This window comes from Podarcis filfolensis, assembly GCF_964270895.1.
Source record: "Podarcis filfolensis genome assembly, chromosome: 7".
Lineage (NCBI taxonomy): Eukaryota > Metazoa > Chordata > Lepidosauria > Squamata > Lacertidae > Podarcis > Podarcis filfolensis.
This window is the reverse complement of record NC_139603.1, coordinates 37,537,130-37,554,825: the sequence shown is the minus strand read 5'-3', so window position 1 is coordinate 37,554,825 and position 17,696 is coordinate 37,537,130. Positions and strand designations below refer to the sequence as shown.

Here is a 17,696-nt window from a genome sequence, read left to right as displayed (position 1 = left end):
GAGAATTTGTTGAAATGTGTGGCCTTGTACAGATCGTCAGAAACATTACAGCGTCTCACACAAAATGCAGAACAGTTTGTCAGGCGGGGAGTGTGCAAGTATTATTGTCCAGCAGTTGATCTATAACAGAACGTCATTGCATGTACACTTGAAGCATGTATCAGCAACATTTAATTTGACACATAATGCGGTCTTCTTTTCTTATACTTTAGTGCATGCCTTAACAAACCGAGTAGTTTACAAAGTAAATATTGGGGGTGGGGCACAGCTGAAGATGCCAACCATTTGTGAGTATAAAAAATTCACAATCTAGGCCTTGTGAGAGTGCGTTAGGTTTTCAACGCAATTCTTTAACTGCACCCTGGGGGAAGATCCAAGCAGGGAGAAAAGAAGAAAAAAAATGCTGAGAATACACTTTAATAGCCCGGAAACTTTTTCTCTATTGACAATAGTCAGCCACTTTTGTCAAACAGGAATAAAATATAATAATAGGACAGTGCCGGCAGCAGTGGTGTATTTATGGTGTCTGCCGCCCCTGGGCAGAAGAGATTTTAGTCAATGTTTTAGACATCTCCTGATTTTAGGGGTAGGAATGGGACTTCGCTGCCACTTTAAGAAAAATTCTTTCATTCCTTGTGCTACAACTGAAATAGAAGCCACATTTCGAAACCAGAGCTGCAAGGTCTTTGTTCCCAGAAGCGTGAAAAGAACTGGCATGCCTATCACCACCAGTTCTAGATACATGAACTGTTGATACCTCACTGCGCACACAAGGTCAGATTTACTGGACGTCTTCCTGTTTTCATGGCCTCAGCCACGCACACATGGGAGCATATGCACTGTATGACTGTACACACCAGACTCCGCCATGTATGGCTACACAAGGAGGAGACTGTATGCATGAGAGTGCCTGTGTATGGGAAACAGTTATGCAATGAGGATGGAAAATCTGTGCAAGAAGGAAAGAGAAAGAGCGTTTGTATGTACATGTGGTTATATGTATTGCATTTGTTTGCCTGCCTGGACTTCACACCTCCTGAGTTAGGAGATTATCCTAATCCGAGATGTATGAGGGATATATTAAATCCCATTAAACTCAGTGGGATTTACTTCTGAGAAAACATATTTGAGAGCAGGTTGTTATTGGTGAAACTATCACTACACAATATGAGTTAGTGCACCTCGTAGATTAACAGCAACCCTATAATGTACATATCTACTCAGAAGTCAGTCATAATGAATTTAATGAGCTATGCTCCCAGGTTTGTATTGGGTTGCAGTTCAAAGTCAGTTCAACAAACTTTGGATCTTGCCCTGTGTTTTGTACTGTATTGGCCTGAATGGAAGCCGCACCCGAATATAAGCTGCACCTTTAAAATTGGGGGGGGGGGGGGAATACCTGAATATAAGCCACCCCATTCCTCACTGCTCCTGGCTGCAAAAGGGGGGGGGCACGCTGCATTGCCGGTGGCCTTTCCCCTTCCTCACTCCCTCCCTTCCTGGCCTTGGGGGAAAGGATGGGGGACTACACTCCTGGCTGCATACCGTAAGGTCACGAATATAAGCTGCACCTTTAACTTTTCATGGTTGGAATTTGGGGGAAAACAGGCTTATATTCAAGCCAATACGGTAATACCATTTTAAGTGTTCGTACGGGAGCTCTTGAATAGGAGAGTACATTACTGTATTTAACATTTATTCTGTAGCGTCTTGCACTCTGCTTGAGAAATGTTAAATAACAGAGTAAGGGGGTACTACTTCTCAGAAAATGCATCATCCTCTTTGGAGTGGTATATGGTAATTTTGTGCTCCCACAAGTGCACAGTGAGTTAAAGTGCAACTACATGGTGACTAATACACACTCTCTCCAGAGTGTTTGCATACCATTGAGAATTGTATGCTGAAATGTAAGATGTGAGCAAGACCCAAGAAACTTGGAGAGAACACTAGAGAGAAGGAATAATAGTTATTATTTTCACTGAGGGATGGTTCAGTTGGCCCTAGTATCAGCTAGTATAGTACCAGCAGGCACAATGTCTTGCTACCCAGCCTGGAAGCCTTGGGAATACGTGTGTTTGGCACCCTCATTTCTCTCTAGCAGCTGTCATTTTGACAATTGGAAGATGTAGCAATTTCCTTTACTATGCATTATTTTTATATCCCCTATTGTTTTGCACATGACCTTTACCTCTCTATTCCCCAATTAGCAGATGAAGAGTTGCTGTTCATTGAGCAGAGGTGTTCAGACTTCTAAGGGAGCGGAATACTTTTTTTTTTTTTTGAGGATGCTATTGTGAGTGCTCATTATTCTTTATCACTAATGAAATAACCCTATCATTTTAACCTTTCTTCATCAAACTAACCCCAAATATCAGTGAGACAGGGCTAGAACTGGGGTCAGGATCTTGGATAGTTAAAATCAGTGGACAGTAAACATTTCTAGTATTTGCTTTCTTTTTAGACATATACTTATTCATGTCTCAGCACTATGATCATGTGTTTAGCAACCATTCTCTGTCTTTTCATAGAGAACAGTGTTTTTACACAGCTGCCCTTTTTCTTTTTTCTTCTGCCTATTAGCTTGTTTAATTTTTGAAGCAGCAGCTTTATAGAAGAAATTCTGGAGCAAAGAATATGTTCAGAAAAACCTTTAGAAAAATTACAGGGGTTGTTCAAGAATAAATATCTCATTCTGCTTGGTTTACGTTTGTGGGGATTGAGCTTCCCCCTTACTCAAATTTAATAAAATAAAGCTATTTCTCAAAAAATTGGGAAATGGCTCAGCTTATTTCTAGTCTGAATTGATTTGCTGATTTGCTGAAGTAGCCTTTCAATGAGGAAACTGTGTTTAGCAAGGGTTACTTATGTGTAGTACAGGAACACATCAGGTATTGGAAGGAGGGGGCAGACAGACCTTACAGTGGTACCTCGCAAGACGAATGCCTCGTAAGATGAAAAACTCGCAAGACGAAAGAGTTTTTCGTTTTTTGAGTTGCTTCGCAAGACGAATTTCCCTATGGGCTTGCTTCGCAAGATGAAAACGTCTTGCAAGTTTGTTTCCTTTTTCTTAAAACCGTTAATACCCAGGGTGCATTGCTTGAAGAGGTGCAGTTGCGACTTGACTTCGAGGAGCAACTCATAGTACGCGGTGTGGTAGCCTTTTTTGAGGTTTTTGAAGACTTTGTGATTTTTGAAGCTTTTCCAAAACTTCTTTTGCAGCCATTTGGTAAGTTAAACTTTTAAAACTTTTTTAGGGGTTTTTGGATTTTGGGTTGGGGTGTTTGGAATTCAAATTTGAATTTTTTGGATGTGAAGCACTGATTTGGGGGGGGGGTGCGAAGGTAGGAGCTGTGTTGCCATGGGGCCCAAGAAGACTGCTGCTGCAGAGGCCAGCGAGAGGAAGAAGGAGAAGGTTACGCTGGAAATGAAGGAGATCATCTGGAAGCACGACGGTGGAATGCGTGTGACAGACCTCGCCAGGGAGTACGTGAGGAATCCATCGACCATCGGGACCATCCTGAAGATGAGGGAGAAGATCCTTGCGACTGATGTAGCCAAGGGAGTCACCAGAATTGTGAAGAACCGCCCAGCTGTTCTGGAGGAGGTGGAGAAGTTGCTGCTCATCTGGTTAGAAGAGAAGCAGCGTGCAGGGGACACAGTGACTGAGGCCGTCATTTGTGAGAAGGCCAAGGCATTGCACGCAGACCTCGTCCGGCAACAGCCAGGAACCTCAGGCGAGCCAGAAGTCTTCAAGGCAAGCAGAGGCTGGTTTGACCGGTTCAAGACGAGATCTGGAATCCACAGCGTGGTCAGGCATGGAGAGGCTGCCAGTTCTGATGTTCCTGCGGCTGAAGACTTTGCAGCGGAGTTCCTGGAGGTTGTGACGACAGAGGTCTACGTTCCACAGCGGCTGTCCTCCAAAGAACTGAGGGACATTTGCCAGAAGTGGAAAGATGTGCAGGCTTTTGCACAGCGGCACCACCCTGACAAGGACCTGACATGTGACCTTGCGAACACTTTTGATATGAGGGTCATGTCGTCTTTCAGGGAGGTGCTGAAAAGGCGGATGAAGCAGCAGACCATGGGCAGGTTCTTCAGCAAGAAGCAAAGAGTGGAAGAGGAACCTTCTTCGAGTTGTCCCCCAGAGTCTTAGAAAATGTATGTACAGTACTGTACACTTTGGTGATTTTTAAATGCTTTTCTGTCATGTTTAGAAACTTAAATTATTGTTCCTTCAATTTTTGAAATGCTCTTTACAGTATGTGTGACTTTAAAGAGCACTTAATAAACTCTTTTTGTTTTGGCTTTGTTTGGACTTTTTTTGACCATAGGAACGCATTAATTGATTTTCAATGCATTCCTATGGGAATCCGTGCTTCGCAAGATGAAAAATTCGCAAGACGAAAAAACTCGCAGAACGAATTAATTTCGTCTTGCGAGGTACCACTGTATTTTCTCCTTCCTTCCTGCCATTGCTGACTCACCAGGGACAGCATGGTAGGTGAGGTAAAAGGGAGGGTAGGGGTTTGGAGCAGTGTTTGAAACCCCCATTGTTATAGGCGCATTTTGTGATAGGGAATTTCATTAGCACGAGCAGTTTCTGAGCTCTGGGTGCAGTACTGCACCTAAGATTTCAGATTAAAACTGCGGAGTGGAAGGAAAGGAGGACCTTTTCTGCCTCCCCATTTCCAGCTACTCTCTGAAGACTGGAGAATAGACCCTTTTCAGAATATAAAGGGGGTGGGCAGGGGAAGGACCAGGCCATGTGAAAAATGAACATAATATTTGAGCTGCAGTTCATTCATTTTCAGCTTTGTATTATTGTTATTAAAAAAAGTGTGCCTAGACATTCCGCTGTTGCGCCCATCACGTAGGTTTAAGGTGCCATTTAGCTCCTATCTTTCATATCTCAGTTTCTAAACAAGTGGGTTTGGAGGATCATTGATAGATTGTAGGTAGAACCAAAATTATTTTCCTTCTCTGATTAAAACCAATTCCAGAGAATTCATGGATCATAATTTTCACCTCAGGATTTTTTAAAAACACAAACCATTAATTCTGTAAGGCAAGTGAAAAGGAAAGTTGATTTTTCCAACCAGCATATGAAACACCTTTAGGATTAGAGAAAGCTGTCTTATAATAAAATAGACCATTGGCCCATCCAGTTCAGCATTGTCAACACTGACAGGCAGTGACTCTCTAGCGGCTCTACCTGGAGATGCCAGGAATTAAGCTCCACCCCTCTGCATGTAAAGTGAATGGTTTACCACTGAACTGCTGCCTTTCAACTGAATTTCTGGCCATACAAAGAGGTACAAAGTTTACAGCAAGTCCTCTGGCTGATGCGCTTTCAGCAGACATTGCCTACGCACTTCCAAGCATATATTTGTAATTGCAAAGCCAGAAAATTGGCCGTGCTTTTATTGACAGGCAACGACTGATTAACATGTGTCTGAAAGACACACAGTTGCACACGGTGCCCAAACCGGAAGTGACCAAAAACATCACTAAACACATCACTAAAAGGATGGGTTGGGGGCGGGGTGGGGTGGGGTGGAACGGGAGCAGGGCACACATACCGCACTCTGATAATGCGTGTGGTGGCCAAGAATGGAACCCCCGCGTGAAATGGGCATTGGCTGTATTTTCTGTAATGCACTTTTGAATTCTGTTGCTCTATGACGGGAACCTTTATCAGCCCGGGGACCACATTCCTCATAGGCAGCCTCCCGGGATAAGCATGCTAGGGGTGGGTATGGTTAGTAGCAAAGACAATGGATGTGACTGTGGTATTGGGGGGGTGTATTGGGTTGTTGCTGTTTTTATTTTGATTATGTATTTTGTGGTTTTGTATTTTGATTTTGTTCTGTGAACCTCCCTGAGACCTCCGGGTATAGGGCAGTATATAAATTCAAACAGCAACAACAACTTTTTTGCAGTAGGCAGCACTGCAGCCACACAAAAATCAGAGGTTCTTGTGCATGCCTCTCTCACACAAACAAACACCTCTTCTGCTCTGTAGCCTTTCTCACAAATATTATTATTGATAATAATAAGTCTACTGGAGGTCATGTGGCTCTCATTGGCTTTTATTTGTGCAAGTTTTGAATATAACTTAAGGTTAATTACTTAAGGTTTCTTTCCTAGCATGTGCAGCAGTTGGTAGGCAGAAGAAAAAAATAATTTGGGGTGCTGTGGTAGTATAACAGTGTATATTTAAAAGCTGATGAATTCCATAAATAGTTCCAAATCTGTGCGAGTTCAGTATTTTGTATTTTTATGTGAATAACCCATGTGTTGCAGGGGATAGCTTTGTGCACACAAATATTGGACAGCAGGGGGTGTTGCAGTTTTTCTCTGCCTCTCCCCCTGCCCCGATTGTCTGCCCCAGCCACGTTTTTCCAGGAAAGCTCTAAGAATAGAAGGCCTACCAACAGAAAATAAGTGGAGGCAGGGGGAGCACAAGCAGGGAAAAAATTCAAAATTCCCTTTCACTCACTGCCCCAAATCCCACTCAGCTTTCTATCTATTCAAGATGACCCACCCATCCATCATGCCTAGTTAGTCTCTAATGTAAAAGTAATAAAAATAATCTGTCATAATCTGAAAGGGTTTAGTAGTTCAAGTATTTATCACTGATCTAACTTTACAAAATATGGCTTATAGAGCTATCTATACTGTATAATATTCATGTCTTGGCTTGTGCTTATAGGGTCAATAATCTGTTTTAACTTTTCTGTGGGGTATATTTTTGTGGGCAGTGCCAGACTGGCGTGCAATTTCTGTAAGATTCCCTGGTTCTCACTACTTTTTACATATTTGCCTGCCACAAAGATATTTCAGATTTATTATTTTCTTACTATAAATGTATTTTCCCACTTTGTTCTATTAACATTTTCTATTAACATTTTCTATTAACATAGGATAAAACTTTTTCTGAAACGCACACTAAAAGGTTTGAAATCTGCTAGTTTGAACTTAATTCACACATGAGTAATTTAAGTGAAACCAGCAAAATTATTCAGAATTTTTTGATCACAGCAAAAGAGTGACCCTGCTAGTGTTCTAGTGCGACTACATCGGTGCAAAAGGCTGCTGAGTTGCTCCTTAAGGCTGCATTTCCATAGGAGCAGGATTACACCCCTTTAATCTTGAAAGAGTGTGAAGTCATTATAATATGCTGTATAAAAAGGTAAAGGTACCCCTGCCCGTATGGGCCAGTCGTGTCTGACTCTAGGGTTGTGCGCCCATCTCACTTAAGAGGCCGGGGACCAGCGCTGTCCGGAGACACTTCCGGGTCACGTGGTCAGCGTGACGAAGCTGCTCTGCCGAGCCAGCACCAGCGCAGCGCACGGAAACGCCGTTTACCTTCCCGCTAGAAAGCGGTACCTATTTATCTACTTGCACTTAGGGGTGCTTTCGAACTGCTAGGTGGGTAGGAGCTGGGACCGAAAGACGGGAGCTCACTCCGCCGCGGGGATTCGAACCGCCGACCATGCGATTGGCAAGCCCTAGGCGCTGAGGTTTTACCCACAGCGCCACCCGCGTCCCAATATGCTGTATAGTAGCCCCTATTTGAACTGATTACCAGTATGACATAGGAATGCTTCATTTTACCCATTTGTTGATGCAAAATAGCTAAGAAGAAAGTTAAAGTTAGCCATAAGGTAGTTTTAGTGTTCGCTCTTTGGATTATCTGAAAGTGGATGTTATGAAACCTAATAACTACTCTATTGTCTTTTTTTATTTTGTGTATAATAAAAACAATGGCAATGTGAATAGAGAAACAATAGCAGCATTTATTCTGGTGGTATCTTACAGATTGGCGAGAGCTTGTTGTTTCTGCTAACATAGTCTAAAGTGTACGTATTGCCATATCTCTGCTGATCACGTGTAAGAAGATTAAAAACTGTGGTTTTAAGAGGCTTTTAAAATAATTTTGTTTTATTTTATTTTATCGTGAGCAATCGTCCTTACATTGCAAGATCCAGTGACCTGTCATGTTAACACTTTGTCAGAGGTTATGACAAAATCCCAAACAACAAGGTGGTTGTTCTGTGCTTCTAACACGGAAATGTCTTCTGATTAGAACCACTTTCTTCTTCCCATGAATAAATTGTTTTCGTTCTAATTTTTTGTTCATTCTCTTGAAGAAATAAAGGCAATCCTATTTCCTCTTACAAATTATCATAAATATTGAAGAGGCAGATTTTTCTTAGATCATTAGCATATCACGCTGCGACCCACACCAGAATGTACCATTAACAAAGCAGCCTTCATGTAATTAATGTAAATAATATGGAACTACAGCATGAGTAACCCAGTCAGCCTTGGCAAAAAGCATTTGTCATAACGCATCATCTGAGGAGCTCAGTCTCAATTCAAATTAAACTTCATGGGTTTCCCCCTTTATTTTTTGCTTCTCAAGCTATAAATTCCTGAGAAACGTGCACCTATATGGAAGAAAGCAATCCGGAAAGCTGAAATTAAAATTTCATTATTTACTGTGCTTCTGCAGCAGAGGACAATTAGTATCTTCATAAAACTAGATATGTAGATTCTAAGGGCACATCTGAGGGTTCCCCTCCTCCCCTCACTCCTGCACTTAAAAGTGTTTTCTGTCCTCAGCTGCTGCCAGCAAATCTAAAGTATGGTGTTATGTCTGCCATTTGCTACTATTGCCCTCTGACTCCAAAACACAGAGGAGCATTGTAAATTTTTCATGAAGAGGTTTCAGTCTGTAAAACAGCAAACTGGAATAATGTTTTAAATGCAATCATTGTCAAGCCTGAACAATGTAATTTATCAAGAGAGCAGTTTGTACTATATAATAAGTTTCATATATTAATACAATTTTTCATCTGATGTCAGCCTCCTGATTTATGAATAGCCCATGATCTAAGGTGATCATTGAATTATAATTCAAGTAATAAGCCAGGAACAAGACACTCCACTGCTACCCTGCATTAGCTTACGTGCCACCAAGCCAATTTACTAAACAACCGTGGGCTAAATGATACAGTTTTTCTAATTCAAAGAAGGCACTCGTTAATTAGATAAAGGCTAAAGCTCTCATTATTTTTAAATGATTTAAGAACGAGTAAAGATCTTACAGCTTATACTGCAGCTCTAATAGTTCTCTGCTTACTGCCTTGTAATAAGAGTATTAAAGACAGATGGCCCATGCTGATTTAAACCAATTACAACACTTAATGTATACTAGTAGCAGTGACTATTCATAGGCACATCAGATGTTAATATTCTACATGCGACTGTTAAAAAACCCTTCTTATTAATGTGATTTACAAATAATTTGTTTCATTTTCCTGATTTTGGAGGTTTTTTGCCATCAGACTTGCATCTGTATGGCAGGGGCCACTTTTTAGCAGCTGCGATTCGTTCCTTAATCCCCATCACCTTTTGAACAGCACCTAATTTGGTTTGCTCCCGTCATCAGTAGAGGAGTCAGATCTGCAGTTCTGAGCCACCTCTCCCCTTCAGAATAGATTTCAGTATTGACTGAATCCATGTGATCTCCACGAAATAATGGGGTCTGGGGGGTGAATTGAAATAGGGAATGTACTGAAAACCACATTTTCTTAAGCTTGTTTTACTCAGGAGTAAGTTCTGCTGATTTTGGCAAAGCATACTTCCAGGCAAGTGTTCCCAGGTCTCTAGCCTTAGGGGATGTGTTTAACTAGCTGGGCTTTCCTTAATGGTACTTTGAAATGATTCAAAAGTGACTTTTGATTTTATAAATAAGCACGGTTGCAGGAATAGAGAGGTCATCAGGAGCTCCATTTCCTTTCAGTTAAGTAGAGATTTATCAAGTGTAATATGATTTCCACTGTATGCAGCTTAAGTTTTAAATTTAATTTATATTGATGTACCAGTTTGGTAGAACCGTTACATGCTTCCTTTTATTTCTTTTCTGCCACGAGTCTTTTTTATACTTCGTGCAAGACTGAAGTGCTTCCGTTGAGCTAGAGTAGCCTATTCAATCACAGCTCCCCTCACCTCTGTCTCCTTGTTCAAGCCATCCATTTATCTCTACTGTCCATAACCTTAACATCATTCCTGACCATGAACTCTCCTTCTCCTATATCTCAAAACCTGTTTGCTCTTTCTGCTTCCACAGTGCCTCTTTGCCATCGGGGCTGAAACCCACATTCCTGCTTGATGTCTTCAGATTTTAATTTCTGCTTTCACTTTAAAAAATAATAATACTCCATATATTGGCTTTCAGATTTAGTTCAAGGTACAGCTGATCGTTGCTGAAGGTCGTCTTAAGAGCTGCAGCCAATTTGCATGTTTCCATTACATAAAATGCAGTAAATACCAGCCTACAGTATTGCATTTTTCATGACACTATGCCATACCTTTGTCTCGGTGTGTCATTTTTATTCAGTAACCAGTCCATGCCATACTGAGAAGTAATGCAACCCCCTCTCTTAAACTTAGCATTTCAGTCAACCAGCATGACCAAGAGTCCAAGAAGCAGAAAACTTACTGTATAACCACTTTGCAAAAGGTTACAAATCATGAGATTTGAAAACGTTTTTCAAATTAAATTTGCCTCTGGATTCTTGGTATTGGTATATTTACTTAAATTTAGACCCTACATTTATACACTAAAGTGCCTGAGGAAACAAAGGAAACAAAAACATAAACTTTCAGTGAAATACAGTAAAAACAATTAGCAAAATGCAACCTCTTATCCATATCTATTTATCTTTACCAGTATGTACATTTCTTTCAGTTTTTTCATGTTTAACCCATCTGTCAACCAAAAATGTCCAATAAGGTGGCTATAAAGACACCCTAAAACAATGCAGAATTGTATACAAAAAACGAAGGCAAAATTATTAAAAATATTCTACAAATACTAATGGGCAGCAACCTTAGTCATAGCTGCCAGCCTGCACAAAAGCCGTCTGGGACAAGGCTACCTTGTCCTGACTCCCAAAAGGCAATACAGTATGGCATAGATCTAACATTTCCCCCTCTCTTGAACCTGTATTGGCTAAGTGTTAGGTTTTGTACTCCGGCAGTTGCATATAGAGAGACCTATCAATTGCCCTTGCTGTGTATTTGTCTTCAAATTTCATCTCCAGTAGCATCCATCTCTTTGTATAGGTCTCTGTTCCTGTTACTCCCTGTCTATCTTGCACAATTTATGGGTTAACAGTGTAACAATATTGTCACTTTGCAGTGTGGGTTTTCCTGTGAGAGTCCAGAGGCACACTTTTAAATGAGATTCTGTGCGTGCAGCACTTTCCGTTTACACTGAGCCAAAGAAGGCAGGACTGAAGGTGCTTTTGCTGTGTCTTTCTGGCCCCCACTTTTGTTTTAGAGGCACAACAAGATATGTTATTAATGGACCCTGAACAGAACAAGTTATTTGTTATGGTAACTTTTTGACCTATTTAATAAGTACTTAAAGCAGTGTAGTGCCATTTTTATTGTATTCTGCAGTGTACAGTTATGAAGCGTGGTACATAATAAAATAAAAGCAATAATGTGGATATTTCAGAGGGATCCATCAGAGCAGACCTGAAGCAACATATTTCATCTGGTTTGTCTGGCTCGGAAGCCTTGCAAGTTATAGCTGAAATAACTAGGAACAATATTGTGGTTATGACTTGTGATTGTTTACCATTGTAACCAGTGAAGCTCTTTATGTCCTTACCCTTTCTGAAGCTTGGAAACATTTTCCAAATAACTTCATTAACACCTTCCCATGTTTAGCTATGGGAGGGGGAAATGTGGGCAGCCCTAATAATGCAGTGCAGTTTATTTCACTGAATTTTGGTGAGATACAGGAAAGCAAGATCATTTTAACAAGCAAGTAGTACAAAAAATAATAATACTATCTGAGATCATTGTCTGACAGTTTGATTTGGTTTGTGTGACCATAGACTAATAAAAGAAGATTCTCTGTATTCTTTCAAAAATAGGAAGTCATTCAAAATACCCGTGTTAGAGCACTTACAGTGGAACCTCGTGTTACGTACCGTCCTCCTTGTGAATGCTGCGGGTTACGAGCTCCGCTAACCCGGAAGTAGATGCCCCTTGTTGCGAACTTTGCCCTGGGATGTGAGCAGAAGTTGCAGGACGGCAGCAGCATTAGGTGCCATTAGTGAAAATGTACCTCATGTTATGAGCGGTTTCGAGTTACAAATGGACCTCCGGAATGGATTAAGTTCATAACCGGAGGTACCACTGTATTTCAAATTTCTCCATTATGTAAACATGAACAATATGGTCAAGAACTCTTGAAACTGTAAGAGTTTCCAATTGCTGTAAGTTGGTGGGACATCACACTTGGAACATACTTACAGTACATATTTACCTGGATTTTATTCTAGTTTAGTTGCCATTCCTCTCCTAAAAGAATTTTGAGCATTGTGAGAGTTATCGGGGTACTGAGAATTCTCTGTTAGAAGTCTCTTCCACCAACACCACCCCTCAAAGAACCATAGTTCTTAGGGTACCTACAGGATGGTGTTAGAGCCCTCAGTGTTCAGCTGAGTATGGTTCTTGCTTAGCTTCCTGGTTCATCTGTCCACTAAGACGTACATGGCTTCCCCCAGTTCAGAAGAAACATGAACGTAGCTGCTATGTGTACAACTGCAAGCACGGATTTCCCTGACCAGTCAACCTGACACAATTTGTGAGGTGACCTAGCAGTTGTGTCACAATAGATATACAGTATACCTTTTGGCATAGCTGCTCCAGGTCTTTGCTTACCTTCCAATGTTCAGCTTCCTTGGATGACCCCAGGTTCTAGTAGACATGATGCATGATTTTAAACATCTCTTGTAATGTCCCTTCATCCAGTTGCTTCTCCGCCCCAAACTAAAAAGCCCTGAATATTGTAAGCTTTCCTCATAGGAGAATTACTCCAGCCCCTGAACCATTTCACTGCCCTTTTGTACACCGTTTCCAGTTCTGCAACCATGTTTTGGAGGTGCAGCAACCAGAACTGTCCACACTGTTCTAGTTCTCATGATCTGATTTCTGATCATGGAAAGGCATGAACAAGCTGGTAGCCCTATGTACCTTGAAAACACATTGCACCAATTTCTTTCACAATTTAGAAGGACTAATGTATTGGATTGCCAGTTATTGCAAAATAGTGTGCAGGGGCATACCAGTGTCCTGTAAGAGGGCCTGAAATGTGTCTCAAAATATTAAGCTAGTTTAGCGGCGGAGAGAGTCTTCATGATGGCCAGGGCACGGGTGTGCCAGAGGGGCGGGACACAAGGCAATGTGAGGATGACACATCAGGGCAGGCATGTGCCCTTCCTATCAGGCTGATTGGGAGGGAGCAAGCCTGTTGCATCCTTGTTAGGCCGCCCTGCCAGTGTGAGCCAGAAGGGTGGCATGAGGACGCAGCAGGACAGGCAATAATAGGTTAACAGTGTCCATAGGCAGCATAGCTCTGAAAACTGGTTGCTGGGAGGCAGGAACAGAGAAGAAATGTTGCCTTCTTGTAGGCATCCGAGGAGCAACTGATTGTCCACTGTTGGAAAGAGTCTAGGTAGATTGTCTTATTCACAAAATGTTTCTTATCTGCCTGCTTGCCTTCTTTCTTTTTTTCTTAGACTAAATTGAAATGTCCTTCCAGTTTTAAGCTTTAAAAAGTTGTAGTCCCATGAACCTTCATAATCTTTCATATTAACAAGGAAAATCAGTGTAATGTCCCATTTCATCCTTCTTCCGCGCATAAAAAATACAACAACGTGCACTATCGTTTTCAAGTACAAATGAAAACTGTATGAAAAAGCTGCTAATTATAAAAATGTTGTCCCCAGTAGTTTACAGAAAGCTTAGTCGCTACAGAGGTTTGAATACCTTGTTGACCAGTTTTTCATGTCACAAGAATGATTTTGGAGAGCTACTGTGTTAAGACCCTGTTTTCCAACACATTTATAACATGAAACACCTGAGCAAAGATTATGATATTATTTATTGTCCTTTTTATAGTTAATCTCTCTCTCTCATTTTCATTCTAATATATATATATATATCACAAAAAAAAGAAAGCCCAACAGATTGGACCTCCAGGAAGTGCCCTGATGTTAATCAGAGCAGTGTGCAAGACAGAAAAGCTGATAGTCAGAAATTGCTCTTTAAACTAAGACAGACTGTCAGTCTTTAGGAATGGTGGGGAATGGCCTATTTATGTAATCAGATACTAAAGCTGGGAAGAAGCTGTCAGGCACATTCTTGTTGTGTAAGCAGCAGGCAAACTGTGCTTTATCTGACAGACAGTGTGTAAATCTGTCCATGCAAAAATCCAAATGTTTAGTTTGCTTCTAGTCACTGTAATAATCTGCTTATTTTCTTCTGCAAGAGCGATGACATCACTTAGCAGAATGCACCACAGACAGGAGGCCTAGATAAGGCTATGTTACTGTCAGTCATTCACGTCTTGATTGGCAAGGAGATAAATAGGAATCTACTGGAGGTTTGCTTCTAGCTAAAAGAGCAGCCAACACCTTCAGATAAGTATATGAACAAGAAGCCCATCTAGCATTTTCAGGTTATATTTAGTCTTCTTTGCAAGCAAAGAATTATAACTTTTCAAGAAGAAAATTCAATTCCATTGTGATGGTTTCTCATTAGACATGTGCCACTGACTCTATAAAAATACAATATGCATTGTCTTAAAATAATAATAATTCAGAAATACTGGCCTCACTACTGATTAAGATGGGATTAGTGTCTGTGTCAATTTTGATAAGGTTATTAATACCTTTGTACTGATATTTGACAGACGAAAAGGTAGCATTTTGAGAAGTAGACTATGGTTCACATTAAAATATAGAAAACCTTGCAGTTCAACGACATTTTAGCCCAGGCATAGGCAAACTCCGGCCCTCCAGATGTTTGGGACTACAATTCCCATCATCCCTGACCACTGGTCCTGTTAGCTAGGGATGATGGGAATTGTAGTCCCAAACATCTGGAGGGCCGGAGTTTGCCTATACCTGTTTTAGCCAAATATTGCTCTTGGACTGTACTGCTGAAAGGCAACACACTCTAGACTCTGCCATTAGCAGACTTCCCCTTTCCTCCCATAAAGAACAGCCTGAAAAGACCAGTTGGCTTCATCCATTGTCCAGAGAAGGGACAGCTTTTGAGGAGCTTGCTTCAGCCCGACCCGCCCTGCTAAAAGCAACGCTTTCAAGAACACTTTCAAGAACTTCATAACTAAAAATTAGTGTCTGTGTTTCTCCCACCCTTCTCCCTCCCAAGGTTTTCCCCTGCTTTTGTGTTATGTCTTTTAGATGGTAAGCCTGCAAGCAAAGACCGTTATTAATTGTAAGCTTCTCTGATAGCGTTTCCAGGGATATAAATATTTTAAATACATAAATAAATTTAGTCAAGCTAAGCTGGAAGTGGGGTGCTTCTTATAAAAGTTTTTGGCAGTGGCAGAACTAGCTTTCATTGTCAAGTGTTTGTTTGTTTGTTTTGTTTTTTTGTCAAAAGGGAGTGAAAGTGTTTTACATGCAGCCTGAAACTGAACAGTGACCTCATTCCCTAGATTCATGCAACAAGAAAGCATTGCTCTGATTCCAAACTGGTTTTGTAAGCAGTGATATCAGCACATACCTAAAAGAGATTTACCTGTGTAGCACTATAACACCACATTCAGTACATGATCACTGCTGACTGGCTGAAACTTACCTAGAAATGAGAAAGATGCTCAGATTTGAAAACGATAAATGGCACTCAAAGGGGAAACAGTGGCAGTGAACAGGCTTTAAAAAATGGGAACGTTAAATTTTGGGGGATAATAATTCATCCTCTGACAAGTCTTCTTTTGGCCTCAAAAATGGGCGGACATTTAGCACAGCCTTGCATTATATAGCCAGCACATTTTATTTGTCACTTCAGTGTTTCTTTTTAAAATGAGGAATGTTGTTGCGTGCTTGGATAAATCGCAACATTTTAAAGCAGATTGAATGAACCCAATTTATAGAAGAAGTCCATTAAAAGCATCACTTTTTCAGGGGAATATGTTTTGTTTCTTCATTGAGGATGATGATATTAATAAATGGATTGCACTATTAAAGCATAAATTAACATTGCTAAACATGTCTACACTTTTCATCAGTCAATCTATGTAGTCTCATTTCTGAAATGACTCCTGCAGTTTACAATTGGCATGCAGCTAGAAGAAACATTCATTGTCATCAGGCAGTTGCCATACACTATAGTCCTTATATTATGGTCCAGCAATAGAGAAATATTCTCAATCTTGCAGGCAGCCTCCATGGATACAAAAGGCTCGTTGGTGTCGAGGTGTATTTTTTCCCTTACATAAAGGTCCAGGAAATTTGTTGAATCTCAGGGGCAGTGCTAAATGTGTGGCCTTACTCTACGCATGTAATGCCCAAAGAAAGCTATAATTGTATGGATGTGTTGAATGCTAAGCTATGACATGATGGATCCAGAGTTGTTCCTCTGTGCTGTAATTTCTTTGGGCATTTGAAATTTTAGTGATGTTTTGCATATTGAAAAACGGTTGCCTCCCCCCCCCCCAATATTATAGAATGAATTAGCTGAAACTGGCAAGCTGAATGGCAAGTCAGAGGAGGGAAATCAGGGTGTGTACAGCCTTCCACATGTTTTACCTGGTATTTTGAAACATGACAGCCAAACATGAAGCAACTAGTTTTGAAAGTAGTTCACTGTCATGGACTGGCTGGATGCAGAGGAGTGATGGGAAGCACCACCTGGGAAACCCCCCAGGGGAAAAGGCTCAGAGCCAGGGGATTGGTGGTGGGATGAAGATGAGTGATCAAAAGGAGCAGAGGGGGAGGGGGAGGAGGTGTTGGGTGTTGAAGAGGTAACAGGGTTTAGTGAGCAAGAAGAGACTGTGGCAGAGAGCAGTCCAGAATCAGAGTCAGAAACAGAGGGGCGGGCAGTGTGGAGGCAGGCTGCTGAAGAAGCAAGGGAGTCTCCCCCTCCTGCTGTAAGCTGGTCTCCCAGAACACACAGAGAAATGAAGACGGGACAAGAACTACTGGGAAGAGATGCTGTGATCACTTGTCCTGTTTTGGTTCCTTTGAATTTAGAGAAGTTAGCTTCTCTCATACTGGGTGTTTTATTGCTGACCTGTCCTTGGCTCTGGCTTCTGACATTCACTTTCAGTTGTTGAGACTGGATGGGGTGGAAGAATGGAATAGGGGTTTTAGGATAATATACCTTATATTAAACCACAGAGCCTAGGGCTTGTCGATCAGAAGGTCGGTGGTTCGAATCCCCGCGACGGGGTGAGCTCCCGTTGCTCAGTCCCTGCTCCTGCCAACCTAGCAGTACAAAAGCACAAAGCGCAAGTAAATAGGTACCGCTCCAGCGGGAAGGTAAACGGCATTTTCGTGTGCTGCTCTGGTTTGCCAGAAGTGGCTTAGTCATGCTGGCCACATGACCCGGAAGCTGTTTGCTGGCTCCCTTGGCCAGTAAAGCAAGATGAGTGCCGCAACCCCAGAGTCATCCGCGACTGGACCTAATAGTCAGGGGTCCCTTTACCTTTACCTTATAATATAGGACTAAAATCAAATCTTCACATTCTGTTTTGTTGTGTGTTTTTAATTCTGCACCTTCCCACTTTCTAGGTTCTAGTTTACAGCCGACTATTGCCATTATCATGTAACTAAACATGATTCTGTATAAAACCTAAA

General features: G+C 41.4%; 2 protein-coding genes across 3 annotated transcripts in view; both read left to right on the top strand.

Annotated features, from left to right (window-relative positions):
- Nucleotides 1–17,696, top strand: part of ZNF407 (zinc finger protein 407) — a 328,959-nt gene that overhangs the window by 167,857 nt on the left and 143,406 nt on the right. The gene's annotated exons all lie outside the window — the stretch shown is intronic.
- On the top strand, nucleotides 3,352–4,460 carry LOC310766953 (putative CENPB DNA-binding domain-containing protein 1). Its single transcript, XM_083623596.1, has 2 exons — nucleotides 3,352–3,877; nucleotides 3,908–4,460. Exons 1-2 carry the CDS (start codon nucleotides 3,359–3,361, stop codon nucleotides 4,151–4,153), a joined length of 765 nt encoding a protein of 254 aa, XP_083479722.1. The 5' UTR covers nucleotides 3,352–3,358; the 3' UTR covers nucleotides 4,154–4,460.

What these genes read in the sequence shown, in the direction of transcription:
- LOC310766953 (XM_083623596.1), top strand. Translation starts at nt 3,359, where the DNA reads ATGGGGCCCAAGAAGACTGCTGCTGCAGAGGCCAGCGAGAGGAAGAAG. An exon ending in TTGCAGCGGAGTTCCTGGAG is followed by an intron (nt 3,878 to 3,907) that starts GTTGTGACGACA and finishes TACGTTCCACAG; the next exon opens with CGGCTGTCCTCCAAAGAACT.